At 28.8% G+C, this 23,399-nt stretch overlaps 1 protein-coding gene across 1 annotated transcript in view; it reads right to left on the bottom strand.

Annotated features, from left to right (window-relative positions):
- Positions 1-1,579: 1,579 nt before the first annotated feature.
- Positions 1,580-23,399, bottom strand: part of LOC100206849 (mitogen-activated protein kinase kinase kinase 3) — a 25,920-nt gene continuing 4,100 nt past the window's right edge. Inside the window, exons 6-12 of the mRNA XM_065803701.1 lie at positions 16,150-16,227; positions 15,989-16,081; positions 7,598-7,726; positions 7,325-7,528; positions 7,130-7,248; positions 2,496-2,660; positions 1,580-2,083 (exon numbers count right to left, since the gene is read on the bottom strand). Of these exons, the coding sequence (XP_065659773.1) occupies positions 1,864-2,083; positions 2,496-2,660; positions 7,130-7,248; positions 7,325-7,528; positions 7,598-7,726; positions 15,989-16,081; positions 16,150-16,227 (1,008 nt within the window). The 3' untranslated portion in view covers positions 1,580-1,863. The remainder of the gene's footprint in view (positions 2,084-2,495; positions 2,661-7,129; positions 7,249-7,324; positions 7,529-7,597; positions 7,727-15,988; positions 16,082-16,149; positions 16,228-23,399) is intronic.

Below are 23,399 nucleotides of genomic sequence, written 5' to 3'. Positions count from 1 at the left end.
CTAATCTAATGGTTTGTTATATAAAAAGAGACAAATTTATTATATAAAAAGAGTAATACGAAGATAATTTGGCATATAGGTTTTACCAGATCAATATTTTTATTCACCATTTCAGCACAACTTTGTTGGCTTTTATTTCATTTAAAATACAGACAAGTTGAATTTTTATAAACTTTGAAGTCTACCTTTAAAATACAGACGTTAAATTTTTGTAAACTTTGAAGTCTACCTTTAAAAATCTACTTTTTGAGTGAAACTTTGAAGTCTACTTTTAAGAATCTACAAATTTTGATTTCTTTGACGCGTTTTTCTTAAGAGAATTTAGACTTTATTTTAACTTTCAGTTACTTGCTTAGTAGCTAAGTAACCACTAATAACATTCTAATAAAATTTATTAAGTTAGTACACTTTTTTTGAAGCCCCTGTTAATCTCCTAAAAGTATTGCTAAATATTTGACATTTAAACATAAATTTTTTATTTACCTAAATTTTTTTCGCAAAAAAAAAAAAAAAAATTACCACAAAAAATACAGAGCTTAAAAAATCAATCTGCTAACTAAATCCCGTCCTTCTAAATTAAAAACAAAACAAACTCAGTAAAGTTGAAGAAAGACTCAATAAGAATATTTTGATAACTGTTAAAGGCAAATAGTGCCTTAATGTTAAAGATTTAAATTTAATTAAAAAAGTTTTAATTAAATTTAAAACCATGTCATGTAAAATTTAAAATCCATAAGGATTTTTTAATCTTTTCATGGCGTATCTTTTAAACGCCAAACATTTTTTCATAAAAATTTAAAACTTATCAATAAACTCTTGTAACTCTTTAAGGTACGTAGATAGATTTTTAAGGTAGGTAGCTTTCAAGGTAAGTAGGGTTTTAGGTATTAGCTTTTAAAGGTAGTTGGTAGTTGGGTAGTTTTTAAAGGTAGATGGGTAGATTTTTAAGGCAGATGGGTAGATTTTAAAGGTAGGTTGGTAAGCTTTAGATAAGTATTTTTTAAAGGTAGGTAGGTAGATTTGTTTTCTAAAATCCATTTACCACCTCAAACTTTAAAAAATTGTTTAAGTAGTAAATTTTTAAAGTACTTTTTGTTCTTATGATCCATGTAATTTTTTGTAAAAAACTGCACATAACTTTTCTGAATGTTTGAATAATATCTTTTTTTTGGAGTTTAAACAAACCTTCAAACGCCTCTGAGTCAAAATATACTCACTGTTGCCCAACGCCTTTTTTTGATGATACTCATTAAGGGTAATTACTGACCCAATTTTACATATATATAAAGAAAAAAAAACAAAAAACAGTGCATACTTGGCACTGTGATGTCTGCATAAAAAAAAAAAGGTGAAAAGTTTAAGTTGATGATGTGACTATTATAAAAATATTTTCTATAAAATGCAATAAGAATAAGAATAAATGTTAGTTATTATCATCTAATGCAATTCCTACATTTATGCTGTTTATTGAATTGTTGCGGGATAACTTTGTAGGAATTTCTTACAGATATGTTAATTACTTTTCTAAAGCCAATTGTCAACAAAGGAGTATTTCTAAAAAGTGACAACATTCTTTTTTAATGATAATTCTCTTTTTTATATATTTTACACATAGTTATTATACATTTTGAATCTATCTAAATCAAATTAATTTAATAATGATTTAAATTAAACTTTTGTTGAACTATCATTAAAACAAACAAAATAATATAAATTTTTGATGCAAATACTTAAAGTAAATATTATAATTTACAGTACCTTTATATTAAAAATAACTGTTTACAAACAAAATATTTGGTGTATTTATATATATATTTTTAGTATCTTTTTGGTATTTTCTCTAATATAATCATTTACTTTGTTTTATATTTTATAGTTCTTGATGTCCATAAAAATCTTTCTTCCATAATTTCTAATACACGCTGAAGCTAGATTGATTGGATTTGCAATAAGCCTAAAGAATTTATTTCTTCTCATTTTATTCAATTTCGAACACGTATAATCCTTATCTGATGTTTTTCTTGCAGCTTTAATAAACGGATGATTTAGCAAATCATCAGCAGAAGGTCGACTTCTGGGATCTCTATAATTTAACTTTATATCATTAGTAAGGAGGATTTTAAGTGCTAACTTTTACTCAGCGTTAAGCAATTCACTCAGATATTTTGATTAGTCGCACTTAACGTTAATGGTTAAAAAAATACAGGTTGATGAATGGAAAATTTGGGTTAAGCAAATTTTTTTAACTTCGAGTTTTTAGAAACATTTAACTAAAATATACTAAAAAATTATTCTGTTACACAAAAAAGGTAAGTCTTAAAGCCGTCATTTGTTGTATCAAAGTAATATTGAAAAATATATCTAGTTTTTAAAAAGTTTCATTTCTGAAACTTGAAATAATAAAAATAAACCATTTTTTCATTCACTGGCTCATATTAAGAATGTATATAAACATAAATATATAAAGATACATAAACGCAATTATACAAACTTACCTTTTAAAACATTGAAGGAGAAAATCTTTTAGAAGAGGTGTCATGTTTTCTGGAATGTTTGGTTCTTTTCTTCCAGAGCCTATATTGTAAAGGGCTGACATTGGTTCCATCCAACTAAATGGAGGCGAGGTTGTGTACATTTCAATAACTGTGCATCCCAAACTCCTGTTAAGAAATATAAAAGATACAAGCTGTTTGTAGTTTAATATAAATATTTTGTTGTTGTTTTGGTTTTGTGGCAACTCTGACAGCACTTTTATAGTTGTTAAATAAACATTTTAACGTTTAAATACTCTAATATTATTTTTCAAGAAATAGCTAACATTATAAAATAAGGTGTTAATTTTTTTTTTTTCATTTTTAAAGTTTTTAAGGCACCAAATCTGTGTTAATTGAAACAAACACATTCATACGTAAAAAACAAATAACACTTTATCAACTTGTTGCTCTCAAGTTTTGGGTATTTGAATTCAAATTTTTGGGCTGCTTTTGTTCCCTGGTACCAATCATCGTGATTTTTTGACAAGCATCCTTATTTAACATAGTTATAATTAGTATAAACAAGTAAATGTTTGAAGATTGCTCCAAGTCTAAAATTTTATTTCAAACATTATCAAACATTAAAAAATGCTGCATTCGCACTTGGATATATAATTTAGTTAATCAAAGGTGGGTTTAATCAATACATATAACAAATATGTTAATATATATAACAAAGTTAATCAGAGCTGAAATATTGAAAGCTCTTAGTTCTAAGTTTGAAATTCAAATTTTGAAATTTAAAACTATGCTGAATTTGCCAATAATAACATTTATTCAACAATATTCTATATTATAAACAATAAGTTAGGAAAATATTCCTCAGACGATTATATATGGTTATTCAATTTTAGAAATTATCAATGGATAAACAATAAAAAGGTCAATTAGAGTGACTCATTAGAATGAATAGTAGTAACAGTATCGGAAACAGCCAAACTGATTAATCTCGAAAAGGGACTTTCCGGAATATCATCGAAATAGAGAATAACATCGAAAATGTAAAAAAAGGAATTGTATCAAAAATCCGAAAAACAGAATAATCTCGAAATTGTGAAAAAAGGAATAATATCAAAAAGGGACTTTTCGGAATAGTATCGAAAAAGAGAATACATCGAAATTGTTAAAAAAGAAATAGTATCGAAAATCAGAAAAGCAGAATAAATTTAAAATAGCTCAAAAGAGAACAATATCGAAAAGGAACTTACAGGAATAACATCGAAATTGTGAAAAAAGGAATTCTATCGAAAATTCAAAAAACGGAACTAGATCGAAGTTGTGAAAAAAGGAATAATATCGAAAAGGGACTTTCCGGAATAATATCGAAATTGTGAAAAAAGGAATAAATTCAAAAAGGGACTTTCCGGAATAATATCGAAATTGTGAAACAAAGAATAGGTTCGAAAATTCAAAAAGCAGAATAAATATAAGGCCAGTATTTTGCGGTTTTGAATTAAAGTATAGTAATTATACTGTATAATTGTATAATTTATACAAATATAAACTAAAAGTTCTATTAGTAGAACAAAAAATATTGAATGTTGTGTTGTTGGCTATTTATAAAACGATTTAAAAGGAGATGTTTTGATTTTATTTACATTTAATGTCTACAAACCATAAAAAGTTACAAAATTTTTAGTCAAAATCAATAAAGACTTACGAACCATAAAAAGTTTAAAGAACCAAGTTATTTGTAAATATGCTAAACTATATGCCAACTAAGTCATCTGTTATATGTGCAAAAAATTTCAAGAAAAAAATGCTTTAAAACAAGGGGAGCAGGATAAAAGATCCTGTTTAATAAAACAATTAAAAAAGCTTATTCAAAAACTCTGATTAATAAAACAAGAAGAGCATGCTAGAAGATCCTTTTAATAAAAGATTATAAACAATACCCACTCTACCTCCAAATACCATGGAAAAATTACTATTACATGTTGTCATCTGCTTATTCTGTTCCAGAATGTTTAACATTGTAAGTACAAAAAAATATTGAGCACACAATTTTAAATACATTGCTGGTATGGTATGTAGCTACCAAATGTTAAAAATTAATTTTCATATTGTATTTTACAAGATATTATTTAATAAAATTTCCTTACCAGAAGTTATTGAGTTCATTATACAAGTTGCTAAGAGCTTAAATAAAAATATTTTACAAGTTGTCTATTATCTTTACATAACGTTTTGTAATAGTTATAAAAATTCCCTACATATTTATGTTGGAACACTTTCCCACTTACTTACAAAATCATGCAGAATCTGTTTGGTTTGGTTTGTGAAGAGCTCAAAAAAAAAATAAAGAAGAAATTAGAAAATACTGATAGATATGCATTATTTTAGTGTTATACTTCCATGCAATTATTCAAAGCATACATTATATCACCATTAAAAATTATTTGGAAAGATTTTCCATTGCTTCCTTTATTGAAAACACATTCTGGTAATATTGACACAAAAGAATATGCAAAATTATTACTCAATATTGGCCCAAAATGTTGCAAGATAACTGTTTAATATTTGATGAAATGTATTTACAGAAATATACAGAATACTCTGAACTTTGAACTAAAAAAAACTTAAGTCTAAACTTTTCAAAAATGTTATTCAATAGAAAATTGTTAAGAAAATTCATTTACTAATAGGAACATCCCGTACATAATAAAAACTGCTTCAATTATAAAAATTGATAGTAATTGATTGAGAAATAAAACCATTGAAACGTATTAGTTCAAAATGGCTCAATCATATATTCCAACAAGACATTCCATTTTAGAAATAATATTAATTCTGAAAATACTAAAGCTGTAATTGGCCATATAAGAACCAAAAATATTTTGAATGAATACACAGAGATTCAATGGATAGGGTATTATTACAAGCAAGGAGAATAGCATTCGATAATGACGAAAAAATTATGGCTAAAGTGTTTTTTTTGTAATGTTAATTCACTTCCCCAAGTCGTGAAGCTCACTTCACGACAGGTATTTACGGCCTTGGGAAGCTAGTTTAATTGCAGTTACAACTCTCTCTCAACTCTTGATCTCCGAAACATGAACTTTGATGAACAAGGCCTCTGTGCAGAAAAACAAGATGAGCGCAGTATTGCTAGGTTCTTGGTGGGGATTAAACTCGGAACTTCTCGCTTATGAGGTGAGCGCTCTGGCACTTTTTTTTTTTTTTTTTTTTTGTTCTTTATTACAATATTTATTACAATTTAAATAAACAAAACTTTGTTACAATAATAAAAGTTAACAAGTCAAGAACGCGGATTACTCAAAGAAGATCATCAGGTCTTGTCACAGAGAAACCGCTAACTGCTTGTGGATAAAAAAACAAACAAAAAAATAAATAAAAAAGAATATACATTAAATATATACATATACTAATATAGATAAGGGATTTTCAAAAAATTTAAAAATTTAAAAGTAGATTAGTATATTATCAGTTGAAAAAATAGCACTACACCACTAATGCGTAGTTATAATTAATATTTAATAGTATTCAAAAGCAGACAGATGCAAAAAAGTGAAAGTAATAATTAATTCAGAGATTGAGATTCAAATAAAAATCGACGAGGAAGCCTTTAGAATTTTTATTGACAATACTATGAGTTAATCAGCATATCACTATATTCACATTGAATGTCCAGATAGATACCCATCGTACCGGCCAATTTAGAAAAAGAAAGCTGAATGGTGTCCTAATCCAGAAGCTACTTCAACCACTGATTCTTCCTTCTTACTAATACTTCTGTTATAGTAAAACTGAAAGCATTTATAAAACATGCAGATAATAGAGTTGTAAAAATGAATAAAGGTAAAATTTTGAAGCACATAGAAATATGTAATAAACAGCAAGAACACATGGTTTTTATAAGTTCACGGGGCTTTAATGAAACATCATTGCATGCACAATTTGGGAAGTGCTGCAACTCCGCTTAGATTATTATTGTATATAAATCCAATATATATTTATAAAAAAACAGGGGCGGACTGAGGCTTGAAATCGGCCCGGGAATTTTACATTTGTACAGCCCACATCAAAGAAAAAGAAAGAATAGAAATGGGTTAAAAATTCATAAAACCTGAGAAAATATGCAGATCAGTTTTTAAATTAGTTTTTGTTTTTTATCACGTAATTTTTTAGCTCCTCCCTTTCTTTTCTTGCGTTCACTCATTTTGAAACTTTTGACCGACCTGATTTAGGCCGGCCCACCGGCCCAAAAATATACCGGTCCACCGGGAATTCTCCCGGTGCTCAGTGGGGCCAGTCCACCACTGTTAATAAATATGTCACCTAAATGTGCAACATTCTGTCGTCCAGTGAGGCTAGATTAAATAAAAGAGTCAAAAGAAACGGTTTTAAGAGTTAAGTAATAAGTATTAAAGCAATTTTTTTAAGAATGTTCCAAAACTAAAAACCTGTTAATTTCGCAAATACAAGTTTATAAACTTATTTTGTATTAGAAAACAGTATTAAAACTACAGCATTTAAAACTTGATTTTGACCTACTTAAATCTTTAAATGAAAACGTTAAACTTTTTTGTCAAATGTCATGAAAAAATTTTTATCCTAAATTTTATTTAACTGACCATATATCAGCTCTTCTTCCATATCCATTATTACATGCGTTTGCCTTGATGACTTCTGGAGCCATCCAATACGGACTCCCTATCACAGCTTTTAGATTGTTGGATAGTGTGCTACATCTCTAATAATAAATAAATTAGGTTTAAAACAAAAATTTATAAAATTTATCAACACATCTTGTAAATTGCATCAAATACCTCAATTTTCATGGAAAGTCCAAAATCAGCTAGCTTGATAGTTGTTTGCTTTGCATCTAATAAAATGTTTGCTCCTTTTATATCTCTGTGTATGACCAAATTTTTGTGAAGATAAGATAAACCATCTAAAATTTGATGAGTATAAAGTCGTAGCTGAGCTTCACATAAACCTCCCACACTTTGGACAAGATCGCGCATACTTCCCTGTATTAAAACTTATAAATATGATAAATCAGCGTTGAAAAAACAAAGTTAATATTGGAGTTGACTTACTCCAGAAAGGTATTCCATAAAAATAAACATTGAAGAGTAGTTGGATTTCTCAAAACCATAGTATCTTAAAATGTTCACGTGATTTAAATTACTCAAAACTCCGATTTCGTTATCAAGCTCTTCTATTTGCTAAACACAAAAAATTTCTTTAATGAGAAATATAATGTTATATATATATATATATATATATATATATATATATATATATATATATATATATATATATATATATATATATATATATATATATATATATATATATATATATGTATATATATATATATATATATATATATATGCATATATACATGTATATATATGCAAATATACATGTATATATACATATATACATGTATATATATATATATATATATATATATATATATATATATATATATATATATATATATATATATATATATATATATATATATATATATGTATAAATGTATAAACTTTTTAATTGTTTTTTGACATTTAGTTGTATAATTTATTTATATGAAACTACTAATTTATTCAAAATGATTTTCGTTTTTATTTGATTTTATTTGCATTTATTCAATAAACAACTAGTCCGACGAAAACAACCATTCCTACGATATTAGTTATAAAGTCTTTACCATTTGCAACATTTGTTAAAAACAAACGCGAAATTATTTTTCATTACATTTGTCGGCATTAGGCAAATATTTCTGCCTCCAAATTGGTAGCCGCAGCCAGCGGCTACCAATTTGGAGGCAGAAATATTTGCCTAATTAAATTAAAAATTATATTACTAGTACTTTGTGAAATTGTCCATTTGTTTTGTAAAAATGTAACTTTATGCCTAAGCATTAGCTTTAATTTAACTAAAACTAAGTATTTATAGACTTAGCTAAAAACATAATGAAATTTAACAATTTTTTTTCTGTATTGACTGTTTTTTTAAACATAAAGTAAGTAACTAAAACATCACAATGTTTAGCTTTAAACCCTTTTTGATGACATTTGGTTTCAGAAAACAATCTATCAATTTTTCACTGTCATTCTTTTTCATTCGCTCCTTCCAATGGAGTACTCCTAATCCGCTTTCATGTGTTGAGCTGACTACTTTACTAAACAGTTTAAAGCGGGCGGTACTTAAAAATAATTACAGTATAAAATAAACATTTGCAACATTGGACTAATATTTTAATTCAGGTCCTGAGTGTTTACTTTCTTCTTTTTATTGCCGAAAAAAATTTGTAGGAACGAAGATTCTGAAATGAATACATTAGTTTCTAAGGAATGACTCAAAGACGTTGGGATGTCGACAAATTTTTCTGCGTGACTAAAAATGGAGTTAAGATTGAGTTCATACAGTTTGAACTTAGGCAAAGGTTTAAAACAAAATAGCTCAACTTTTTTTTTTCCAACTTGCTCATGAGCCAATTGATAATCATGTTGACCTCGAATACCATTTAGATTCAAATGTAGATTGTCTTTTGCATTCAAAGCTATTGTTTAAAAAAATAGAATTACTAAACTTGTGCCAAATAAACATATAGAGGACCTAATGTATGATACATAATGATCAGTAATTTTTTTTTAATTTATTTTCTCAGTTATTACACAAGTCAGTTTAAATTAAAAATCTTACTTTTAATTTATGAGCAAATTTTAAGTACTTATATTATAGTAAACTATTTTAGGTTCATACTAATTTAAAAATTTTTTTTTGAAATTTGAATTATTTTTTAAATTTTTATTTTTTTTTAACTTAAACTTTGAATCAGGGTTGTGGAGTCGAAGTCGGAGTCGTGGTATTGCAACATTTTTAGCGGAGCCGGAGTCGCTAACTAAAATCGCGACTCCTACTCTAATAGCAAAACTTCTCGGTATTGCACATGCATCTACGAAATATTTAACTTTAAAAGAATTTTTCATATATTTGGCAAAAGTTTTTTTAATTAACGCGTTATGTTTTTAAAGAACTCAAAGAATTTTTTAAAAATTTTGCTTCGGAGTCGGATTTGGTATCAGAGTCGTACTCTGAAAATTTCAGCGATTGGAGTGGGAGTCGAAGTAGGTCCTTTTTTTAACGACTCCATATCCATGCTTTGAATTACTCTTTTTGAACTCAAATAGTTATTTTACACTTTATAAAAACAAACTTGTCAATTGCCCTATTATTACTTTTCTGACACCGAAATTGGTGTCGAAAAAATGATGATGAGTCAATCGAGCAGCTTTTTAATAAAAATGTATATTTTTTAACTTTTCTGGTCTCCAGTATAAAGTAATAACTCAAATATATAAAAGATGATGGATGATAATTTCCAAAACACTCACAAGTAAATTGAAACATTTGAAATGTATTGTCACGAATAATAGTATCTCAGTTTTTATTCGTTGACATGATATCTCATCACAATGTTTTTTAAATAGAATAATAATCATAATGAAGTATTTTTGATTAGCAAACAGTTTGTTCAATTTTATAGAACTGGTGAATTCAAACTCTCAAAATATGCTCTCGGAAATCAAGTTTGATTTACTTATAATAAAATTGGTAAATCCTTAAAATAAAGAATGACTTGTTATGACCATAAAAAATTATGTTCTTACAACATTTGTGACCCCCTGAAAATAAGGGGGATTTAAACTTTGCATGGTCATAATTTTTGAACGCTTATAACTTTAGTGACGAATAGTTCAAAAAAAATATTTTATCAATTTGTTGCTCTCACGTTTGGGGTAGTTGTGACTAAAGTTGTAGGTCTTTTTGGTTCCCAGCCTCCAATCATCGCAATTTTTCGGTAAGCATCCTTATTTGACATAATTATAAAAATATAAATGTTTGGAGTTTGTTCCATGTCTGGAAGTTAGTTATCTCATATACCAAAAAATGCTGGAACCGCCCAAATATATATATATTTCCCAATAAATTTTTAGAGGGAAAATATTTCGTCTTCCGACTATGTTTTGGTGGCCGCAGCCAGAGATTTTTTTTTTAGGCAAGATGTTTTGGCGCCAACAGAAAACATTTTAGAAGCAAAAATAGTTTGAAGGCCACCTCCAGTCGCTTTTGCCTCCCAGCTGGCTGCGGCTACTAATTTGGAGGCAGAAATATTTGTCTAATGCCAACAAATATAATGAAAAATAATTTCGCGTTTGTTTTTAACAAATGTTGCAAATGGTAAAGACTTTATAACTAATATCGTCGGAATGGTTGTTTTCGTCGGACTAGTTGTTTATTGAATAAATGCAAATAAAATCAAATAAAAACGAAAATAATTTTGAATAAATTAGTAGTTTCATACTTAAAACGATTGTTACATATTGGAAAATTTATTTCTATGCCTTTTTCAAAATTATTTTGAAAAAAAAAAGTTTATAATAAATAGTTAAATTGCCTATTTATGATATTTTGTTGCCGCTTGAACTCTTATTTTACGACCTTAGATTAAATTCTTAACTTTATAAAGTTAAGAATTCAAATGATTAAATTTAATCATTAGATATTAAAAAATCAATTACAAAATTATCGTTTAATATTCATTAAGAATTAATAAAATTAATTTATTTTGATGTCGGCTTGAATTCAATTTTTCAAATATTAAAAACTTTTATAAAAATTAAACTTGTTTTTAAGAAATAAAATTTTTTGCAACGCAATTGAAAAGGAAAAATGCACTTTAGTCTAGCCAAATAATATTCTATTTTTTACCAATGTAAATTCTGGTGTAGTATGAGATTTTTACTATTACGTTTTTAACTAATAATTACTTTGCAGTACAGGGCCGTAGGAACAGCAATTATATGGGGGGGGGGGGGGGAGCAGTACAACCCCAAAATAGTTTTAAAGACCTTTTTTTTTTAGTCATTTTTTCAGTCAATTTTTTCAAAATTATTTATTTGAAAAATTATTGGGGGGGGGGGGGGGGTGCAAATGCCCCTGCTGCCCACCCGGTTGATAAGGGCCTGCAGTAATGGTAAAATTTTTATTCACTCATAAAATTCTCGTATTAAATTTTTTGCTGTTATAAGATTTTTGCTCCCCGCGCAATATTGTATTTTGTCAATACTAATTGACTCAATGGTATTGACAAAGTACAACATGATCACAAAAAAGATTTTTGTAACAAACTACTATCTTCAAAATGTTCAAAAGTGTTGACAAAAATATTTTATATTCTTTTTTCACTTGGTATAAACTTTATTGAATAACTTAATCTCAATCATAAATATTAACTAACCTTTTATATAAAAGTATGCTACTAAACTGCAAGCAAGTTTGTTCTTAAAAGTAATCTTTATTAATAAATCTTTTCATTTTTAAAATTGACTAAGATTGCTTGTGGTTTGTACTGTTTTTTAACCTCTTTTTTTTTTTTAATGAAATTTTTCTAAAATACCATTGAAAAAAAACTTACAACGTTGTTTTGTTTAAAAATAATATAAAAGTGAACAACAGATGTGGGAGGACTTGGGTGGTCATGCATATGAAATAGTTGTACTTCATGTTATTTTGCATTTATATTTTATATGAAAAACTTGTATCCGTTTATCCGTTTCTTTAATAAGGCTATTCAATGCTTGATTCAATTACAAATGTCTTGTCAAGCGCATCGTTAAATATCGTAACTCTTAGTTAAAGATTAAAAAGTAGAACATAAAATATAACGTAAACATTTGCTAAAAAACCTTTTTTGTACTAAAATGTGGAAAATAAACTTTTTAATTTAATAGTTCAGTAAACTAAAGATTGACAGGTCTGCACAAGATTTATATAGAAACATACCTGTCAATCTTTAGTTTAGTTCTTAACAAATAAGAGATATTAATAACAATTTTTATACAGTGAGTTTTAAGGAATAAATTATAGGTCGTCTTTCAAAAGCTGCAAAGAATCTTCATCAAGTTCTTGGAAATTTTTGCTGAACGGTTTTCTAATGCTAGTGATGTAGGGATCGAAAGTGTACTGAAGAGTTTTAAATACGTCCTTATTTGTAGCTAATCTAGAACATTTCCTGGCATGATGAAGGCGAAATACTTTATAATCTTTCTTACGGGGTTCTTGCACATCTTCTAAAAGTTGACCAATAGGCAGTAATGCAAAATGTTTTATGATATTTTCTCCGTGAACTAAAGTTTTGAGTACTGAAGACGGCATATAGTACCAGCTATAATTACTCGCATAAATGTGGGCTGTTTCTGTAGCATATGTACTAAAACTTTTAACATTTATCATAACACCTGAGCAGAGAGCTTGTAGAATTATGTAAAGTCGCTTAATCAAATTTTCATTTACTCCAATGATTTCAGGAGAGCAGCTTGCATTGTAGAAAAATCTCCTAGCAGTATTACCATCATTGGTATTACCACTTACTTGTTTTGGTTTGTCGACGATTAATCCAAGCTGCTCACGAAAACGTTTCTGTACCAAGGTCTTCTTATCTTTTTTTTATGTTTTTTTTTCTTTACTTTTAGCTGACCATGCTTGGAAAGACAGGTTGTAGAAAATATGTAATATCATTTCCATACACCGAATCCAGGCATGTAAAATAGACAGTCCGTATTGATACGTACTTTCATTTTCTGGCCTAGATACTTTAGTCAAATCGTTCATTTGTCGTGGAGTAGCCCCAAATATTGATTATGTAGACGCAGAAGGCGTATCCGTTAATACCTGAGCCACTTTTCCATCTATCATTGTTAAAAAAATTGATGTTTCACTTAATTATAGATGGCTGTAAAATGGTTAATTAAAGATGGCTGTAAAGAGTATATTTGGCTTTTTATTTCATCTACAACAGCCTTAGTATTCTCAGGAGTCTCTTTGCAAAATTCTATGCATATAGGTCGACAAAAAAGGAGCCGGATTTTGCTAAACAACTGCTCCAGTTACCTCATCAACTAATCTGATCGGTACCAAAGAACTAATAAATAAATTTGCATCAAAAATAAGTTGAGATTCTACTGGAAGTTTCTGCTTGTACTCGCTTTGGCCAGGGGAGCCATCACAACCCCATTTACTATACAAAATTAAATGTTTAAGTTGATTATTATACACAGAATCTATAGTCAAAATTCTACAGTGTGATCCAATAAATCTTGCAGTTCCATAATTTTTGCGTGGGTGTTCATAGTTTCTATTGCAGAAGATAGTGGATAGCAAGTCTATTTAATTTCTTGCAATTTGTAATATGATGGGAATAAGGAACAGATGTTTTCGTCTGTCAACTTCCTCATGTATAAATATTGTGCTTTACTTAAACCTAAATCAACAAACACGTGCTTCTTCATCCGTCAGTAAAACGTTTGTGTTTTCCAAAAAACTCAAGACAGAGATATTTTTTTCTTTTTTGGCAATACTTGATGCTTCTACAAGCTTTGCTTCTGTTTCTTCTCCTATTGAACGTAATGCCTGAAGATATGCATTAAAGATGTGCTCGAATCCAATTTCCTTAAGTAATCTGGAATTTTTTCTTTTTTTACTGGTCTTTGAAAAATCTCCATAAGACATGCATGGTCTTCCACGTTTTTCAATTGATTTAGATAACGTGGGGTCTGTTATTGCGTTTTTCGATTTCGGTAAAAATATACTATATTCAGAATGTAACCAATTACAGTTGCTAGATAAAAATGCTTCCACTTTCCGTGACGCCTTAATCCATCGTTTATTAAACGACGAAATAATGTGCCTTTGAATATCACTAACGTTGAAACACAAGCTATCCTGAGAAACTTGATAATTTTCTTTTAAAATTATTGATAGTGTCTCAATTGACCTTCCTCCATTAATATAGGAAAGTAAGAGTTTACGTTTCGAACACTTAAAAGTTGTCATTTTAAAAAGTAACTGAAGTATTTAATTTCCACTGTAAATTTGTTGCAGCGATATAAATTTTTTAACTCTTTATAAATTATTTTGTAAATGATGCAGTGTTCAAAAATTGCCGATAATGTTTTCACCACAAAATGCAAAAATAATAGAATGCATGTCCATCAAAATTAATTCTCAATAAAAATTTGACAAAAAACTTACGCAAAACTATTGCTATAAACAAGTATAGTCTGAAACCACGATAAAAAGTGGTTTTCTGTTTTCTGACTTTTATCACTTTTTTATCTATAACTTTGGAAACCTCACGTATCCGCACCTGATTTTTAATAAATCATTTTTATAGACACCTAAGCTACAAATCAATTATAAAAATAAAGCGCGGGGAAGCGTGGTTATCTTTCTACATAAAATTAGCATAAATTTCTACATTATAGCAAAGATCAACTATTAAATTATTAAAAAAATTAAAATATAATTTTAGTGGCGAAATTGAAATTTGAAGAAAAAACATTTATGGTACGTTTTTGTAGTACTATCTTCCGCAGTGTGTTGTTGCGATGTATATGGATCAACGTTGATTCAATGTATATAATCCAACGTTAATCAATACTCATTGGATTAACGTTACGTTATAAACATTGTATCAACGTTTATCCATATACATTGTATCAACGTTGATTCCTATACATTGAATCAACGTTGGGTTTAGTTCGGAAAAACAGCCAACTTTTGCGATGTTTTTGCATGTAAAAACATCGCAAAAGTTGGTTGTTTTTCCGATCTTAACCCAACATATATATACGTTGGACCAATGTAATTTTGCTAACTATTTTGAATCACGTTGTTATTAAGGTTTTTTTTAATATAAATACAATAAACTAACATTGGATCAACGTTGCATTTGCATCGGAGAAAACAGCCGACGTTCGCGATGTATTTACATACGTTGGCCCAACGTAAGCTAGCTGGGTACCAGTTTTCCTTTAATTGCTGTTTATTGAAAATTATACTTTTTTATTGTTTATATATTTTAAAATTTCATATAATAATTGAATTAATGCATACATAAGTATGCATAGATACATTTTAAAGATTTTATAATTTGAGAAATTAACTTTTGTATGGTCATACAACATATATAGTTAAGTCGCAGTTTATTTTGAAACTTTTAAAAGTTTAGAATTTTAAAGTTTTAAACTTTTCAAAGTTTAAAAATACACTTAACCATATATGTTGTATGTCTTAGATAGCGCGTATTTTTCGTCATTGCATTGTCAAACAGTTAGTAGATCAAGAAAATCTAAAAAAAAACTAAAGAGACTCCAAGAAGACCAAAAAAGCACCATAAAGTTTCGCGTTAAAGAAACGCTTTTTTGTATAATGCTATTTTGGGGGAGAGGAAAGATTTCCTTAAAAGTCATTTAAAATACTTTAAAGAAAAGTACTCTTAAAAAATGTTGCAAAAAATATTTCATTAACTCTCTATAATTCCCATTATTTATTAATTTCCTTTAAATTATTGAAACAATATTTAAAATAGTAATAACCCATTAAATTACTGTTCTAATTAATCAATTATTTACCTTACGAACTACATTTAGTCCTTGGTCATAACGTGTATAAATTCTTTTAACGGCAATCTCTTTACCATTCCCTTTATTTTTACCGAGATAAACCTAGCATGAGAAGTTAATTATAAAAAAATTATTAAAAAATGAACCAGATAAAAGAAAATTTAAATTACCTGTCCAAAAGCACCGCAGCCGAGCAGTTTACCGAGTTCCCATTTACGGGGTATGTCTTGATGTTTGTTCTTTATGTTCTAAAAGATTTTTATTTAATGATTAATACAAACATAAAGCAAACAAACAAACAAAATTTTACATACTAAAAAAGTATTTAAAAAAATCATAAAAGGAATAAGCAATAATAAGAAAAGCAAGTGCCTCACTGTTGAAACAATATATATATATATATATATATATATATATATATATATATATATATATATATATATATATATATATATATATATATATATATATATATATATATATATATTAGGGTACTTGCTTTTAAGGAAATTTTTGAACTTCAATTAACTACCCCTTGAAATGTGGGACATTAGTGCTAAAACTAACTTTGGACAAAAGTTAGTCTGATCGGACCACTCTTGTGCCTCCCCAGTGCCCATTTAATTAAAAAAAAATGGTCATAAAAATGCCAAAAACGACTATGTTCGATAGGCTAGGGGGTGATAATATAAAAGTTTTTAACTGATTTTTTTTATATAATACCGGTATTGATTTACATTTTTAAATAAAAAGGGTAGTTAAGGTAGAATATGAATACTTTTGTTGTTTTATTGTGTTAAATAGTGTTAAAAATCGCAAAAAAATGAATTATATTGCCGCGATTTATAAGTGTAAATACTTTGTTTTACACTTTACTTTTGTTTTTGATCAGTTATTTTCTTTTCTCTATTATATTTGTGAGACCATAACAATTTTACTCGTTTAGATTATAATAATTAAACAAAAATACTTATTACCCTATCGAATTTTATTCGTATTATTGTTGCCGAAATTTATGAATTTGCAATTTTCTTGAATTTACAGGTACGTTAACTAATTGTCTTTTTTTCTTTTTCTTTTTTTGAACATACAGTAAAATTAATTTTTAAAGTACTATTTATTTATACATTTATCCATGTTTTATGATTTATGGTATTTTAGGTTTTCTGATGAACATTAAAGAAACTGAAAACAGAGATGAAGAAAGAGAGCTTAGGTCAAGAAAAAAAGTTTTTTCCCTTATTAGAGAAGCTAATCCAGCTATATCAGGTGCTATATTGTAGTTATTTCGATTGATAGTTATATACTTTTTATTTTGCATTAAAATGATACATTGTATGTGTAATTTAATGCATACACGAGTACTTTATATAAAAAATGATAAGGCTATTGTTTATACTAATATGTTTTCCCAAAAAAAAAGCTTTTAGTATAAGTAATGAAATATTGAAGTATGTATATTATTCACATCAATAAATACATTTTTTATATTGTTAAGATATGCAACTTCCGACAGGAATGGAAATATTGAAAAACCTTTACTACATCAAATCTACACTGGAAAAAAATTTGAAAAAGTCATCAATACTAAATTGCATGTCTAATACGATGAAAAAGAATCAATGTAAAAATGACAAATGCAAGTGCATGTTATCTTTGATTAAAGCTCCTTGGAATAAAGCTGGATTTCCAATAGTTTCTGAAAAAACCCTTAGAAAGCACCTAAGTAGCTTAGAAAAAGAATACTACAGTTTAAAAAAGCATGAAAAGAGAGGATCAACTTCAGATTTAAAAAAACAAAATTATTTTATACAGAAGACAAAGAAAGTGTTCTGGATTGGTACACCAAATCTTAGACGTACCATAATGAACGACAAGAAAAGATTAGATAAAGACAAAGCCGAAGATTCGAAGTTTTTAGATGATCAAGAAAGCGATAGAAAGTTTATTCTCGGAACCGAGGATAAGAAATATAGCCAAATGTCTAGAGAGAGAGTAATAGAAAGAAAAAATGCAAAAGAAAGCACGACACTCTAGGAGTTACAGAAAGTTTAGATCAGGAACCAATTTTAGATGAAAGCGATACAGAAATGTTGAATGATATAGACTTTGAACCTGGTGATTGAACAAGGAGAAAAGAAAAAGAAAAACCAATACGTGCACAATTCCCAAAGATATTTACAGTGGTAGTGTTGCTCTTACAGCATCAATTAATGATATATCTCCTGCAGTTCTCCAGAAAATTGTCACTTCTGTTGTTCATAAATCTTGTGTAGATGTAAGTAAACTTCATAATAAGTAAATAAGCCAGAAATGAAACTAAAGCTGCTTTAAAGCCTCCAAATATTCACCTATCATTCATTTCGATGGTAAAACCTTAATTTGAAATAAAAAAAATCAAGCAATTCAAAAATGACAGATTAGCAGTTCTTTTAAATGTTAATGGAGAGGTTTATCTTTTTGGAGTACCTTTCCTAGCATCATCCTCAGGGGAAGATCAGAATAAAGACGACATGAATCTCCTTAAAGAATATGAAACCGAAAGAAACATTGGAGGGTTATTCTTTAATACAACTTCCAGTAATACTGGAAACTAAAAAAGGTTCCCTGTTTAGAATAACAAACAATCTAGATATCTATCCATTATTTCTTGCTTATAGACACCACATGTAAGAGCTAAAGATTGTTCACTTTTGTAATGTTGTGACACAAAGAAAGACATCTGGACCAGAGAATATTTATTTAAAAAACTGAAAGACATATTTGAAAGTCCTGATTTTCATTATGATACGAATGATGTTACACAATTTCATTGGGATAAGATAAAAGAAACTGTTATCGAATGTGCTGCAGTTGAGTCACTTAATTTTTGAAAAAAGTAAATTAAAAGTAAAAATATATTTAGAGGCAATAGAAAAGAACTAGCTGAGTTGGTTGTTGCTTATTTGTCTTTTGAAGGTATAAAAATTAGGAAACCAGGAGCTGTCCACCATGCAAGGTTCCATATATTATCTAAAATTGCAATTGCTTTTAATCAGATTAAATTTGTTCAAGAAGATAAACTACTTTTAGAAGAAATAAATATCATGGCAGAATTCATAGCATTTTTTTATGCAAAATGGTATTTGCAATCTGACAAAGCTATCAAAGCACCATATTTTGATATTTTATCAATACATAAAATGCATCTAAACAAAAGATGTTTGTGCCAAACCAGAGGCGATTGAAGCAGTATTAAAATCATTTTACAAACATTCCTGGTATCTTGATTCTACAATTGTACTCTTTCTTTGTTGGATAAAGATGTTTCTAATGAAGAAAAAACTAAGTTTGTTTCTGCTATGCTTCAATATGGCATGCCAAACTCTGATTATTTTGATTATAAATGAACAACAAATTGCTCTTTGAAGTGGAAAACAAGATTAGGATTGAAAAGAGAGTTTATAATGATCCCCCAATTTTATCATTACTAGTTGATCAATTCTCCTACTTGATTTTTGATAGAATTGGGTTGGATAAACAAAGGATTAGAGACTGGTTTACCCTCCCACATCAGTATTGGTGCACACAATCAAGTTTTAGAATCTTCAAAGATTTTGCTAAATCTCTAGTTATCGTAAATGATCCTGCTAAAATAGCAGTAGGAATGATGCAACAGTTTGTGCACAGATACAATAAAGAAGAGGAAATTCAGAACAGACTGCTAACTGTTGATAAAGCTAGATTTGCTACAAAAAAAGGCCAGGAAAAAAGTCTTCAAGTTTGTCTAAAAAGAGGTTGTTTCTTTCAATGACAAAAATGATTGAAAAATGAAAATAATTTATACAACAAACTTTAACATTATTTTAAATAATTATTATCTAATTAAAGATAAATCGTCATTCATAAAATTTTTTTAATTGTAATATTTAATTATACTTATAATTCGCGGCAATATAATTCATTTTTTTGCTATTTAACACAATAAAACAGCAAAAATATTCATATTCTGCCTTAACTACCCTTTTTATTTAAAAATGTAAATCAATACCGGTATTATATAAAAAAAATCAGTTAAAAACTTTTATATTATCACCCCTAGCCTATCGAACATAGTCGTTTTGGGCGTTTTTTTGATCATTTTTTTTAATTTAATGGGCGCTGGGGGAGACACAAGAGTGGTCCGATCAGACTAATTTTTGTCCAAAGTTAGTTTTAACACCAATGTCCCACATTTTAAGGGGTAGTTTATTGAAATTCAAAAATTTCCTCAAAAGCAAGTACCTAATATATATATATATATATATATATATATATATATATATATATATATATATATATATATATATATATATATATATATATATATATATAAATATATATATATATACATATATATATATATATATATATATATATATATATATATATATATATATATATATATATATGTATATATATATATATATATATATATGTATATATATATATACATATATATATGTATATATATATATATGTATATATATATATATATATGTATATGTATATATATATATATATATGTATATATATATGTATATATATATATATGTATATATATATATACATACATACATACATATATACAGCAGCATAGCAACCTAGGGCTACGCGGGGCAGTACCCCGGGGCCCTCAAGCTCAGGAGGCCCTCGAATCCTGACTAAAAATCTCGATTAAACTGAACTTTTGGAAATTTCTCCTATTTTCAAAATAAATATGACATGTTGCAACTTGTAACCCCACTTTAATCATGACAACTCAGTTGAGAGAAATTCAAAAGTTATGCCTAGGGAATTCCCTTAAATTCTTTCTGTAGGTTGGCAGTGTTGTCAATTTGACGGATAGTGATATGTGTGTCATTCCCCATCGACAATTGTAGCTAACCTTGAGCGAGACTAGGTTTTTTCAAACCGAAACGAGACCGAGACGAGAAGTTAGTACTTCTCGTGAGACCGAGAACGAGACGAGACGAAAAATTTATCAATTTTTGAAAACAAATTTATTAATCTCTCTGATTTAGTTGAACTTGCTGGAATAGCTAAAATTTGTCAAGCTAATGAAGAGAGTTCTGGCAATGTATTTGAATGCAATTTCCACCAATCAAGAATCGGAAAAGTCTTTTTTGGCATCAGGGAGATATTCATACTGGCACATTTCGCTCAAAATAGGATTCAGTTCAGATGTTGGCTCTTGTGTTTCAAGTCTGACGTTTAACTTGCGCTTCAGTTTTGAATTAGGGGACAAATCTGCTGAAAAGGACTCTGGCAACAGGTTGGCACTCAACATTATCCTTAACCTGTGAGGCTAACCATTTTTTTGTTGCTTGAAATTTTTTGAAGAGCTTCAAGTGAAGTCCCTTTAAAGCAGGATTTAAGTAGTTTGCTGCAGCACTCAATAAGTTTCCAGTGTGACAAAGAGGAAATCTTTTCTCAATGCAGCTTTTCAAGTTTTTTTGCATACAAGACACCGTAGCCATTTTTTCCGTTCGTCTCAATAAATTTATCAATTTTGTCATGGATTAAATAAAGAGAATCAGTGACAGTGTTAATTGTTGGAATAGACTCAGCCGACCACGTTTCTGTAGCTTCTTTAAGTGGTACCAAAATTTCTACTGCTCCCTCGATTGATTTCCACTGTGATGCACTGATGGTCTTTGAAGAAAAAATGTCTTCATTTGCACATAAGCTGATAATTGCACTCTTTAGATGTAGGACAGAAGCCATGCAATCCAGTTCACTATTCCATCTTATGTCAACACATTGGCATAACTGTCTAAAATTGATTCCTTGAGCGTCTGATTCTGATTCAAGCAACTCAGCTGCAACTGTTGACTGGTGAGTTAAAGAAGCCAAATCTTTGCATGTTTGCAACGCATCATCTATTCCAGCAGTCATTCCAAATGAGTCTCGAACTGCACATTGCAAAATATAATTGTTGCACAAGTATTGGTCAAGGCGACCAGACAAGAAACATGAAATGACTGCTTGCAGTCATTTCATGTTTCTTGTCTGGTCGTTCACGCAGTACATGGGCAAATCAGCAGGTAAATTTAGTTCTTCTAAGAAAGAATCCAGCTTTCCTTCAATTAAGATACCTGTATGTCTGCCTGGGAACTGTTGGACATGGGGTGTCCAGTGATGTAGTCTCTAATTTTCGTCAATAGCATGAAAAGTCCAAGAGATGTAGCTGTCCTGAGCTCTAGAAGTCCAAAGGTCAGAAGTAAATGCAGCACTTTTTAGATTTGGCGTAATCTCCGTTATTATGCTCTTCATTCCAGCTTGAACTTCTCTTGACCGAATTAAAAGCTTTCTTGAATATGTTGTTCTGTGATGAAGGCTCAGTTTAGGGTTTGCAATGTCAAACAATTTCTTGAAACCTCTTCCTTCGACTGGTGAAAAGGATGCCAGATCAAAGCAAAAGTAATCCAGCATTGCAGAGTCAAACTGCTTTTGAATGGAATTCTCTTTGTCAAATTTGGACTTTTTTTCCACCATGGTTCGTTGTTTCTTCTTAGGAGGAGGAAGAAGAGAGTCGTCAGTTTTTTCAGAATACTCAACGTAATCTTGGTTGTGTTTTTTTTCGAGGTGACGATGAAGTCCGCTTGTGTTTCCATCTTTTGTTTTCAAAGACTTTTTGCACGCCTTGCTTTCAGCACCGTCACTTGTTTTTTGAAAATATCTCCAGATTTTTTTTTTCTTGGTGACATTTTTGATCGTTGAAATGAGGCAAGAATATTTCTTTTCAATATGAACATTACGTGTCAAGTTGAATTCCACTGGTAAACTAATGAAATTAAGACGAAAGTGCACCATTTTATACAAAAAGTTTTTGTATTTAAAATCTAATGAAAAATATTTAAAATCTAATTAAAATTTTTTAATTAGATTTAAAAAAAAAATCTGATTAAAAAATCTAATTAAAATCACGGAGTCAAAATATTAATTAATTAAAAAACAAATTATTAAGCATTTTGTAAGTTATAATAATTTTTAATTTGCAAAATAATATAATATTTAAGTTTCCTTATACTTCTCGCGAGAATTTTCTATTTCTCGTTTCTCACGAGAAGTCCCATTTCTCCCGAGAAACGAAAACGAGACGAGATCTCGCTCATGCTTAGTTGTAGCGTATCAGTGTGTTTCTTTTTCCTTTCATAAAAAATTAGAGCGTCACCTTTTTTTGCCATCATAATGGATACGACACAGGACTTATCGAAGGTAGATCAGCTAGGCATTGTTGTAAGGTATGCAGTAATAACCAGATCGGAAAATGGAAAGCCAATTGATATAGAAGTAAAAGAAGTGTTTCTAGGCTTTTATACAGCCATCAAACATGGCGCAGTAGATTTAGTCAACCAAGTGACAACATTATTTATCGAAAAAAATATTGATTTAAAAA

The sequence above is a fragment of the Hydra vulgaris genome, chromosome 08, assembly GCF_038396675.1.
Source record: "Hydra vulgaris chromosome 08, alternate assembly HydraT2T_AEP".
NCBI classification, from domain to species: domain Eukaryota; kingdom Metazoa; phylum Cnidaria; class Hydrozoa; order Anthoathecata; family Hydridae; genus Hydra; species Hydra vulgaris.
This window is presented reverse-complemented; position numbering and strand designations above follow the sequence as displayed.